This window comes from Schistocerca cancellata, chromosome 7 (assembly GCF_023864275.1).
Source record: "Schistocerca cancellata isolate TAMUIC-IGC-003103 chromosome 7, iqSchCanc2.1, whole genome shotgun sequence".
Classification (NCBI taxonomy): Eukaryota; Metazoa; Arthropoda; class Insecta; order Orthoptera; family Acrididae; genus Schistocerca; species Schistocerca cancellata.
The window spans coordinates 159,479,886-159,492,356 of NC_064632.1; the positions used below are offsets into that span (position 1 = coordinate 159,479,886).

The window sequence follows — 12,471 nt, forward strand, 5'->3', positions numbered from 1 at the left end:
ACCTGCTGTGTCTGACAAGCCTCCTGTCACCCTAGCATTCTACCCCTCACAACGTCGTCAGTATGTGTTCTTTGAGCCCTTTTCAACACACAGTCACCATTAGCATGTCTGAAAACGTCTGCACACTTACTCGCTGCACCGTACTCTGATATGCACCAACACACGTCTGCATATGTGAACTGCTGCCAGCGCCACCGTACGGCGACCGCAGGTGAAATGCACCGCATGGTCATACCCCGAGATGATTTAAACCTGCAAACCGCCCAGCAGAGCTTTATTTCATCATGTATCAGCACTATCCTTAATTTATGAGCATGAGTGTATTTCGTCGTAAAGATACAATATTCCAGCTGCAACACCAGAGGAGAAAGAAATTATGATGTGGTACTTTCCTATCCTCTCTCGTAAAAACATTGGGGCCGGGAGACAGTTAAGTCAATAAAATGAAAATACAGGAAAATAAAGCGAAAATGACGTGCGGTAGGACTTGGCACAAAGCGCTAATTCCTTTTTCAACAAATTTTCAGTGAAATTTTAATTGTTATAGTTGTCAGGTTTCATGTTTTGTCCACACGTGTACTGTGTTTGAGAATGCAAATGACGCTATGAGCACGATGTTACTAACGCTATGCAGAGCCCTACCTGGCGCTTTGTGAGCTCAGTGTTTCTTGCCGCGCTTCTCCTCCGGGTAGAGCAGCTTCTCGTTCATGATGCGCGCGCCCGTCGCGCTGACGCCGTCCTGGTACTCCGTCCTGCCCGTCACGACGCGAGCCGGCAGCTCTGACGCACACAAGCAAACACATGCCATGACGTTAGGCACAAAAACACTGTGTTGGCGGCACTTTGGTGTACCGCACTAAGCAGAAGTAATTTGTTTGGAGTTGCATTTAAAGGATATTCAGCTCGAGGAGATAATGTGATTATACGAGGTGATTTTTTCCACTGTCTACAAACTTTAGGAATTGATCGATGAGAGGGTACGGAAAAAAAGGTCTAATGAACATATCCGGAAATGTATGGTTTCCATGCTAAAGACGATTTATTCACTCATACTTTGTTACAAAATGTTGTTGTTGTTGTGGTCTTCAGTCCTGAGACTGGTTTGATGCAGCTCTCCATGCTACTCTATCCTGTGCAAGCTTCTTCATCTCCCAGTACCTACTGCAACCTACATCCTTCTGAATCTGCTTAGTGTATTGATCTCTTGGTCTCCCTCTACGATTTTTACCCTCCACGCTGCCCTCCAATGCTAAATTTGTGATCCCTCGATGCCTCAGAACATGTCCTACCAACCGATCCCTTCTTCTAGTCAAGTTGTGCCACAAACTTCTCTTCTCCCCAATCCTATTCAATACCTCCTCATTAGTTACGTGATCTACCCACCTTATCTTCAGCATTCTTCTGTAGCACCACATTTCGAAAGCTTCTATTCTCTTCTTGTCCAAACTAGTTATCGTCCATGTCTCACTTCCATACATGGCTACACTCCATACAAATACTTTCAGAAATGACTTCCTGACACCTAAATCTATATTCGATGTTAAAAAATTTCTCTTCTTGAGAAACGCTTTCCTTGCCATTGCCAGTCTACATTTTATATCCTCTCTACTTCGACCATCATCGGTTATTTTACTCCCTAAATAGCAAAACTCCTTTACTACTTTAAGTGTCTCATTTCCTAATCTAATTCCCTCAGCATCACCCGACTTAATTTGACTACATTCCATTATCCTCGTTTTGCTTTTGTTGATGTTCATCTTATATCCTCCTTTCAAGATACTGTACATTCCGTTCAACTGCTCTTCCAAGTCCTTTGCTGTCTCTGACAGAATTACAATGTCATCGGCGAACCTCAAAGTTTTTACTTCTTCTCCATGAATTTTAATACCTACTCCGAATTTTTCTTTTGTTTCCTTCACTGCTTGCTCAATATACAGATTGAATAACATCGGGGAGAGGCTACAACCCTGTCTCACTCCTTTCCCAACCACTGCTTCCCTTTCATGCCCCTCGACTCTTATAACTGCCATCTGGTTTCTGTACAAATTGTAAATAGCCTTTCGCTCCCTGTATTTTACCCCTGACACCTTCAGAATTTGAAAGAGAGTATTCCAGTCAACATTGTCAAAAGCTTTCTCTAAGTCTACAAATGCTAGAAACGTAGGTTTGCCTTTTCTTAATCTTTCTTCCAAGATAAGTCGTAAGGTCAGTATTGCCTCACGTGTTCCAACATTTCTACGGAATCCAAACTGATCTTCCCCGAGGTCGGCTTCTACCTTTTTCCATTCGTCTGTAAAGAATTCGCGTTAGTATTTTGCAGCTGTGACTTATTAAACTGATAGTTCGGTAACTTTCACATCTGTCAACACCTGCTTTCTTTGGGATTGGAATTATTATATTCTTCTTAAAGTCTGAGGGTATTTCGCCTGTCTCATACATCTTGCTCACCAGATGGTAGAGTTTTGTCATGACTGGCTCTCCTGAGGCCATCAGTAGTTCTAACGGAATGTTGTCTACTCCCGGGGCCTTGTTTTGACTCAGGTCTTTCAGTGCTCTGTCAAACTCTTCACGCAGTATCTTATCTCCCATTTCATCTTCATCTACATCCTCTTCCATTTCCATAATATTGTCCTCAAGTACATCGCCCTTGTATAAACCCTCTATATACTCCTTCCACGTTTCTGCTTTCCCTTCTTTGCTTAGAACTGGGTTGCCATCTGAGCTCTTGATATTCATACAAGTGGTTCTCTTCTCTCCAAAGGTCTCTTTAATTTTCCTGTACGCAGTATCTATCTTACCCCTAGTGAGACAAGCCTCTACATCCTTACATTTGTCCTCTAGCCATCCCTGCTTAGCCATTTTGCACTTCCTGTCGATTTCATTTTTGAGACGTTTATATTCCTTTTTGCCTGCTTCATTTACTGCATTTTTATATTTTCTCCTTTCATCAATTAAATTCAATATTTCTTCTGTTACCCAAGGATTTCTATTAGCCCACGTCTTTTTACCTACTTGATCGTCTGCTGCCTTCACCACTACATCCCTCAGAGCTACCCATTCTTCTTCTACTGTATTTCTTTCCCCCATTCCTGTCAATTGTTCCCTAATGCTCTCCCTGAAACTCTCTACAACCTCTGGTTCTTTCAGTTTATCCAGGTCCCATCTCCTTAAATTCCCACCTTTTTGCAGTTTCTTCAGTTTCAATCTGCAGTTCATAACCAATAGATTGTGGTCAGAATCTACATCTGCCCCAGGAAATGTCTTACAATTTAATACCTGGTTCCTAAATCTCTGTCTTACCATTATATAATCTATCTGAAACCTGTCAGTATCTCCAGGCTTCTTCCATGTATACAGCCTCCTTTCATGATTCTTGAACCAAGTGTTAGCTATGATTAAGTTATGCTCTGTGCAAAATTCTACAAGGTGGCTTCCTCTTTCATTCCTTCCCCCCAATCCATATTCACCTACTATGTTTCCTTCTCTCCCTTTTCCTACTGACGAATTCCAGTCACCCATCACTATTAAATTTTCGTCTCCCTTCACTACCTGAATAATTTCTTTTATCTCGTCATACATTTCATCTATTTCTTCATCATCTGCAGAGCTAGTTGGCATATAAACTTGTACTACTGTAGTAGGCATGGGCTTTGTGTCTATCTTGGCCACAATAATGCGTTCACTATGCTGTTTGTAGTAGCTAACCCGCACTCCTATTTTTTATTCATTATTAAACCTACTCCTGCATTACCCCTATTTGATTTTGTATTTATAACCCTGTAATCACCTGACCAAAAGTCTTGTTCCTCCTGCCAACGAACTTCACTAATTCCCACTATATCTAACTTTAACCTATCCATCTCCCTTTTTAAATTTTCTAACCTACCTGCCCGATTAAGGGATCTGACATTCCACGCTCCGATCCGTAGAACGCCAGTTTTCTTTCTCCTGATAACGACGTCCTCTTGAGTAGTCCCCGCCCGGAGATCCGAATGGGGGACTATTTTACCTCCGGAATATTTTACCCAAGAGGACGCCATCATCATTTAATCATACAGTAGAGCTGCATGTCCTCGGGAAAAATTACGGCTGTAGTTTCCCCTTGCTTTCAGCCGTTCGCAGTACCAGCACAGCAAGGCCGTTTTGGTAAATGTTACAAGGCCAGATCAGTCAATCATCCAGACTGTTGCCCCTGCAACTACTGAAAAGGCTGCTGCCCCTCTTCAGGAACCACATGTTTGTCTGGCCTCTCAACAGATACCCCTCCGTTGTGGTTGCACCTACGGTACGGCCATCTGTATCGCTGAGGCACGCAAGCCTCCCCACCAACGGCAAGGTCCATGGTTCATGGGGGGGTGTTACAAAATACTAACGCGAATTCTTTACACACGAATGGAAAAACTAGTAGAAGCCGACCTTGGGGAAGATCAGTTTAGATTCCGTAGAAATATTGGAACACGTGAGGCAATACTGACCCTACGGCTTATCTTAGAAGCTAAATTAAGGAAAGGCAAACCTACTTTTCTAGCATTTGTAGACTTAGATAAAGCTTTTGACAATGTTGACTGGAATATTCTCTTTCAAATTCTAAAGGTGGCAGGGGTAAAATAAAGGTAGCGAAAGGTTATTTACAATTTGTATAGAAACCAAATGGCAGTTATAAGAGTTGAGGGGCATGAAAGGGAAGCATTGTTTGGGAAGGGAGTGAGACAGGGTTGTAGCCTCTCCCGATGTTATTCAATCTGTATATTGAGCAAGCAGTGAAGGAAACAAAAGAAAAATTCGGAGTAGGTATTAAAATCCATGGAGAAGAAATAAAGCTTTGAGGTTCGCCGATGACATTGTAATTCTGTCAGAGACAGCAAAGGACTTGGAAGAGCAGTTGAACGGAATGGATAGTGTCTTGAAGGGAAGATATAAGATCAACATCAACAAAAGCAAAACGAGGATAATGGAATGTAGTCGAATTAAGTCGGGTGATGTTGAGGGTATTAGATTGGGAAATGAGGCACTTAAAGTAGTAAAGGAGTTTTGCTATTTGGGGAGCAAAATAACTGATCATGGTCGAAATAGAGAGGATATAAAATGTAGACTGGCAATGGGAAGGAAAGCGTTTCTCAAGAAGAGAAATTTGTTAACATCGACTATAGATTTAAGTGTCAGGAAGTCGTTTCTGAAAGTATTTGTATGGAGTGTAGCCATGTATGGAAGTGAAACATGGGCGATAAATAGTTTAGACAAGAAGAGTATAGAAGCTTTCGAAATATGGTACTACAGAAGAATGCTGAAGATTAGATGGGTAGAACACATAACTAATGAGGAGGTGTTGAATAGGATTGGGGAAAAAAATGGTTCAAATGGCTCTGAGCACTATGGGACTTAACATCTATGGTCATCAGTCCCCTAGAACTTAGAACTACTTAAACCTAACTAACCTAAGGACAGTACACAACACCCAGCCATCACGAGGCAGAGGAAATCCCTGACCCCGCCGGGAATCGATCCCGGGAACCCGGGCGTGGGAAGCGAGAACGCTACAGCACGACCACGAGATGCGGGCAGGGATTGGGGAGAAGAGAAGTTTGTGGCACAACTTGACCAGAAGATGGGATCGGTTGGTAGAACATGATCTGAGGCATCAAGGGATTACCAATTTAGTACTGGAGGGCAGCGTGGAGGGTAAAAATCGTAGAGAGAGACCAAGAGATGAATACACCAAGCAGATTCAGAAGGATGTAGGTTACAGTAGGTACTGGGAGATAAAGAATCTTGCACAGGATAGAGTTCATGGAGAGCTGCATCAAACCGGTCTGAGGACTGAAGACCACAACAACAACAACTTTGTTACAGAGACTGTGGTCTAATACGCGCTGTTACAGTATGCATGGTGTCCGCTCCCGGTATCTGTGTGGTCAGCGCGACAGAGTGTCAATCCTAAGGGCCCAGGTTCGATTTCCGGCTGGGTCGGAGATTTTCTCCGCTCGGGGATTGGATGTTGTGTTGCCCTAATGATCATCGTTTCATCCCCATCGACGAGCAAGTCGCCTAAGTGGCGTCAAATCGAAAGACCTGCGCCTGGCGAACAGTCTCCCCGACGGGAGGCCCAAGTCACGCGACATTTACATTTTGTATACATGGTTTCCTCCTAGAGGGTGCTATGGCTACAGCGAATCATCAGTATCGGTGCAGCCGGAATGTGTGGGCCAGGATAACTGGCGATAGTATTTTGGGACCAGTCTCCTTTCCACGTTGCCTAACAGGGTTCTTGCCGGTGACTTTGCCATTGATGATTCGAAGGGTTATGTGGCTGCTACATGATAGTGCTCCAACACACTTCGACCTCAACATCCGGGTGCATCTCAATCGTGTCTTCCCTGGTCGATGTATGTGATGAAATGGTACAGTTGCATAGCATGCTCGTTCACCGGATCTCAATTCGTAAGATTTCTGGTTATGGGGCCATCTCGAAAGTATCGTGTTTGCAGAGCCCATTCCAAATTTGGAGACACTGCCTCTCACCCGTCACGGTAGCAGTATTGCTGTGCAGCGCCATCTGTCGGACATTTTGTGAACTTTGTTGTTTTTTTGTTGTAATAAAACTTCATGTCATTGCAAGCACGTGTGTCAATTTTTACCTCTCTATCTACATTATTCCGTGGTTTATTAAGTTTTCAAATTTACACTGACATTTTGATCACCCGGTACTTGCAACGCCACCTTCGTCCAGCGCTCAGCCGAAAGCGGCGACATTTCATGGAACAGCAGCCCATCGTCCTGCATGAAAATGCACGATGCAGAATCGCTCGGAGATACCGGTCTACAAAATATTAAAAGGGGCCGATATAAAGTATAGAGGATGTCGTTAAATATGAATGGATGTGTAGTAGTTACCGACGAGGAGTCTGAGGATAGGTGAGAGTTTTGACCAGGGTAGTATGTGCTTTGAGCTCGCTGCTGTCAAGCAGAGCAGGTAGTGTGCAGTGTCGACTCACAAGACGCGTGGGCAGAGAGCGAGGGCGTGCCGCGGTCGGCAGTGAAGGTCAGGCGGCAAGCAGGGCGCCGAGTCAGCCGGATTCCACGGCAGTGTCACGCTGAGGTCAACAGGCCAGCCACCGAACACGAGCACCACAGCCAGTACGTTACATATGGCGGGCGTGGCCGCTCTAGTAATGAAACATAGCCATCACTGTCTAACACAACACCACTTAAACACTATACATGTATATAGTTTTCCATTTTTGTTAGCCGGCCGCTGTGGCCGAGCGGTTCTAGGCGATTCAGTCCGGAACTGCGCTGCTGCTACGGTCGCAGGTTCGAATCCTGCCTCGGGCGTGGATATGTGTGATGTCCTTGGGTTAGTTAGGTTTTAGTAAATGAATCGAGTTCATTTACTTCCGGTACGATGGACGTGGAAGAATTATGGGTAAATTTTAAACACATCGTAAATCACGCATTGGACAAATATGTGCCGAAAAATTGGGTTGCGGACGGAAAAGACCCACCGTGGTTTAACAGCGCAATTCGGAGAATGCTCAGGAAGCAAAAGCAGTTGCACTCGCGGTACAAGAGAGATCGGGAGAATGAGGACAGGAAAAAGTTAGTAGAGATTCGTACTGCTGTAAAAAGAGCGATGCTCGAAGCATACAACCACTACCACCGTCATACCTTAGCAAAAGATCTTGCTGAAAACCCAAGGAAATTCTGGTCTTATGTAAAATCGATAAGCGGGTCGAAAGCTTCCATCCAGTCACTCACTGATCAGTCTGGCCTGGCAACGGAAGACAGTAAAAAGAAAGCTGAAATTTTAAATTTAGCATTTGAGAAATCTTTCACGCAGGAGGATCGTACAAACATACCGCCGTTTGAGTCTCGTACAGATTCCCGTATGGAGGACATAGTGATAGACATCCCTGGGGTTGTGAAGCAGCTGAATGGGTTGAAAATAATTAAATCTCCAGCTCCTGATGGGATTCGAATTCGGTTTTACAGAGAGTACTCTACTGCATTGGCTACTTACTTAGCTTGCATTTATCGCGGATCTCTTTCCCAAACGTTAAGTCCCGGGCGACTGGATAAAAGCGCAGGTGACGTCTGTATATAAGAAGGGTAGACGGACGGACCCTCAAAATTACCGACCAATATCCGTAACATCGGTTTGTTGATGGATTCTCGAACATATTCTCAGTTCGAATATAATGAATTTCCTTGAGACAGAGAAGTTGCTGTCCATGCATCAGCACGGCTTTAGAAAGCATCGCTCCTGCGAAACGCAACTCACCCTTTTTTCACATGATATGTTGCAAACCATGAATGAAGAGTATCAGACGGATGCCATATTCCTTGACTTCCGGAAAGCGTTTGATTCGGTGCCCCACTGCAGACTCCTAACTAAGGTACGAGGATATGGGATTGGTTCCCAAGTATGTGAGTGGCTCGAAGACTTCTTAAGTAATAGAACCCAGTACGTTGTCCTCGATGGTAAGTGTTCATCGGAGGTGAGGGTATCATCTGGAGTGCCCCACGGAAGTGTGGTAGGTCCGCTGTTGTTTTCTATCTACATAAATGATCTTTTGGATAGGGTGGATAGCAATGTGCGGCTGTTTGCTGATGATGCTGTGGTGTACGGAAAGGTGTCGTCGTTGAGTGATTGTAGGAGGATACAAGATGACTTGGACAGGATTTGTGATTGGTGTAAAGAATGGCAGCTAACTCTAAATATAGATAAATGTAAATTAATGCAGATAAATGGGAAAAAGAATCCTGTAATGTTTGAATACTCCATTAGTAGTGTAGCGCTTGACACAGTCACATATTTGGGCGTTGTAGTGCGAAATGAAGTGGGACAAGCATATAATGGCAGGTGTGGGGAAGGCGGATGTTCGTCTTCGGTTCATTGGTAGAATTTTGGGAAGATGTGGTTCATCTGTAAATGAGACCGCGTATAGAACGCTGGTGCGACCTATTCTTGAGTACTGTTCTAGCGTTTGGGATCCCTATCAGGTCAGATTGATGGAGGACATAGAAGCAATTCAGAGGCGGGCTGCTAGATTTGTTACTGGTAGGTTTGATCATCACGCGAGTGTTACGGAAGTGCTTCAGGAACTCGGGTGGGAGTCTCAAGAGGAAAAGAGGCGTTCTTTTCGTGAATCGCTACTGAGGAAATTTAGAGAACTAGCATTTGAGGCTGACTGCAGTACAGTTTTACTGCCGCCAACTTACATTTCGTGGAAAGACCACAAAGATAAGAGAGATTAGGGCGCGTACAGAGGCATATAGGCAGTCATTTTTCCCTCATTCTGTTTGGGAGTGGAACAGGGAGAGAAGGTGCTAGTTGTGGAACGAGGTACCCTCCGCCACGCACCGTATGGTGATTGCGGAGTATGTATGTAGATGTAGATGTAGATGTAGAAGTAGTTCTAAGTCAAGGGGACTGATGACCTCAGATGTTAAGTTCCATAGTGTTTAGAGCCATTTCAACCATATTTTCTTTTTTGTTTTGCTTTGTTTCGACTGGTACTTCAAGAAGAAGCAGTAAATGGTCATTCCGAGTCTGCTCCGTCTACACATTTTTATGACTGCTTCACGTGCCTGCAACGCCAACAGACGGCATCCAACGTCGCGGTGAGCTGTGGCCGTAATGTCTTGGTTTACCGCTGTACAAACACCGACATATAGGCAACGGAGTCAGGTGGCATTCGAGTCTCCTCAACATTTGTGCAGAAAATGTGGGGACTTGGACTATGTCGACATTATTACGACATGCTTCCAAAATGGACCAACGTCCTCTTAATCTTTTCTTGGTTGTCGAAGGACAAACACCGGTAGACATCCATCGGGGAATGACGCTACACCGAGGGTATCCACTTGGGACATGCCCTACTTTACTTTCTTTTCTGTGGAACATTTGTCGTCCAGTATAAAGTACTGGGTTCGATTAGTCAAATATTCCTCGAGACAATCAGCACAGCCATTCTCCGACATTAACCTAAATTCAATTATTATAAAATGCTATAAAATATAAATAGACTAGAAAACATTACAATTTAAATAGTGCAAGATAAGATTAAAAAAAATGTAAATGTCGTGGGACTAGGGTCTCCCGTCAGGTTGACCGTTCACCAGGTGCAAGTCTTTCGCTTTGACGCCACGTCGGCGACTTCCGCGTCGATGGGGATGAAATGATGAAAATTAGGACAACACAACACCTAGTCCCTGAGCGGAGAAAATCTCCGCCCCAACCGTGAATAGAACCCGGGCCCTTTGGATTGACGTTCTATCGTGCTGACCACTCTGCTAACTGGGGCATCCGATTGACAACGATTTTCAGAAGTTACGAGTGCTATAGGCCATAGCCAGCGGCGGAGAGAGAAGTGTTTGCTCATAAGAAATGGACATCAGGGAAAGGAAAGGTGCATCAAACCTCAAGAGTCAAGTGAAAGGAAACTTGCAGCCAGATTCGGCATGAAAGTGTCACCCCTGATGTAGACAGACAAACAGCAAAAAGCTAAAGAGACTAGCGTAGCAACAAGCAGGAATGGTTGTTCAACATCTCCCTGCATGAATTATCCTAATCTCCCTAATTGCAATGTATATCGTAAGTCATGCATTAAACAACTCCAGGAATAAATGTCACAGCAACAGCTTTATTAGTGATGCTCTGCATTGCCGTAATAATCCATTATTATTCAGTGGCTGACTGACATGTATATTCGCCCACCTTGCTGCGCTGCTGAATACATTTTAGATGAGATAATTATTTTCTCCGTATCGTCACTCTTACTGGCACTTGAACATTAAGAGTTGCCACAGATTCTGCAGCACTTTTTAAATTACATTAGTCAGTTAAAGGGCTGCTGTTTTTTAGGTATTGCAACAGTTAATTAAGCAAAGAGCAACGTGTTTTCGTCCTTGTGGGAATTATTTAATTATTCGCACTACTTTAAAATTGGTATGCTTTATTGTATTTTATATCAATTACATTTAACGTCACAGTCAAATGGTTATTTCGTTTCTTCTTATTGTGTAAATATTGCGTAAGGGAAGCTATTGTAACTAGTTGTGAAAACAGTAAATTAATGGACAGCGACAGAGGTCGAGGAACTCATCATTTCTTATTCTGTGGCGGCCAGAAACCATCAGCACCCCTCCCTTAAGATACAGAAGACTCCATGAGATTTTTAAAGACGTTTTGGTGTTGTGGACGACCAATGTTTGGAAATATCGTCGGTAATCTACGTTTAGCAAAGTGGTTGCCATTGGAATTCTTACACTACCACTGGAGTGTCTACCCAGATTGAAGCTATGTACAAGTGATTTTTTTTTTTTTTTGGTAGAGCTAATTGACTAGAAAATCATCGAAAGCACACTGCACTTTGCAGTTTCTCACAGTCTCCAGAAAATGTAATTCTTGACTATAAAAAACGATACGGCCAGTGATAATGTTAATTTGTATTTAGTGAAATGTTTCCAATTTCAGAATGTTGTAGTCAGAAAGTGTGGATTGCAAGAAGCTGTAGTGTCGTGGAATCAACTGCCACAGTGGAAACGCTACTGACGTGCTGCCCTACACCCAAAGAATCCGGCAGACAATGCCTATTGGCTGGGGTAGTTTAAGGGCAAGTCCAGCAGCAGAAGCAACATTCTGTTGTTTAGATGTGTTTCTTGCGCAAGAAAACGATTAACCTAATAAACGAACACAAAGAGAAGTTTGCCGACGAAGCAGAAGTACCAACATGAGTTGCTTGGGCATTCCCGAGGGACTAGTCATAGAAATGGTTGGCGAGACGTCAAGATGTCGTTTTGAAATCCCCACAATATTTTATCGGCACAGATGAGCGACATGTTCACGTTCGACGGACACACTGATGAGCTACAAATGAAGCCTCCCTTTCATGCCTGTCTAATAAGCACGCATGGGTCGACAGCAGCCCGCTCTTATTCCGAACTTTATGAAACTAATTCAGGTCTTCCTATACCCGTACGGGGAGGAGATGGTGAAAGAAGTGAATACTTTCAATAAATTTCGGAATAAGACGAGCAGACTGCACTATTCACTTAGATATCGGTCAGCTGCGCCGATGAAATATTGTGGGGGTTTCATGATGATATGCGTCGTCTCGCTGGTGAACCATTTCTATAATAGTACTAATGGTTGAATGACTGGCTATGGTGTCAGAAGTGGTCTTGTAGGGCAGAAAGTAGTTTTCTTTTTTCTATTTCCTTGTTGTGATATTAGGTTTTATTCATTGTAGTACTATCATAAGATCAATGACTTTCATTGCAATTTTTAAAGTGTCAGGTAATAAGAATTATTATACAATCGTTTTTATTAGATTATCATCTAAGGCTAAATCCCAAAAACACGAAGGCGGGCGCATTTTACTTAAGGAACATTTACATCTACATCTACATGGCTACTCTGCAATTCACACGTAAGTGCCTGGCAGAGGGTTCATCGAACCATTTCCATAC

The 12,471-nt window shown here is 43.6% G+C and overlaps 1 protein-coding gene across 1 annotated transcript in view; it reads right to left on the bottom strand.

Annotated features, from left to right (window-relative positions):
* Window positions 1–658: 658 nt before the first annotated feature.
* The window catches only part of LOC126092682 (uncharacterized), a 68,968-nt gene continuing 57,155 nt past the window's right edge, over window positions 659–12,471 (bottom strand). The window contains exon 4 of the mRNA XM_049908404.1: window positions 659–780. Coding sequence (XP_049764361.1) covers window positions 659–780 — 122 coding nt within the window. The remainder of the gene's footprint in view (window positions 781–12,471) is intronic.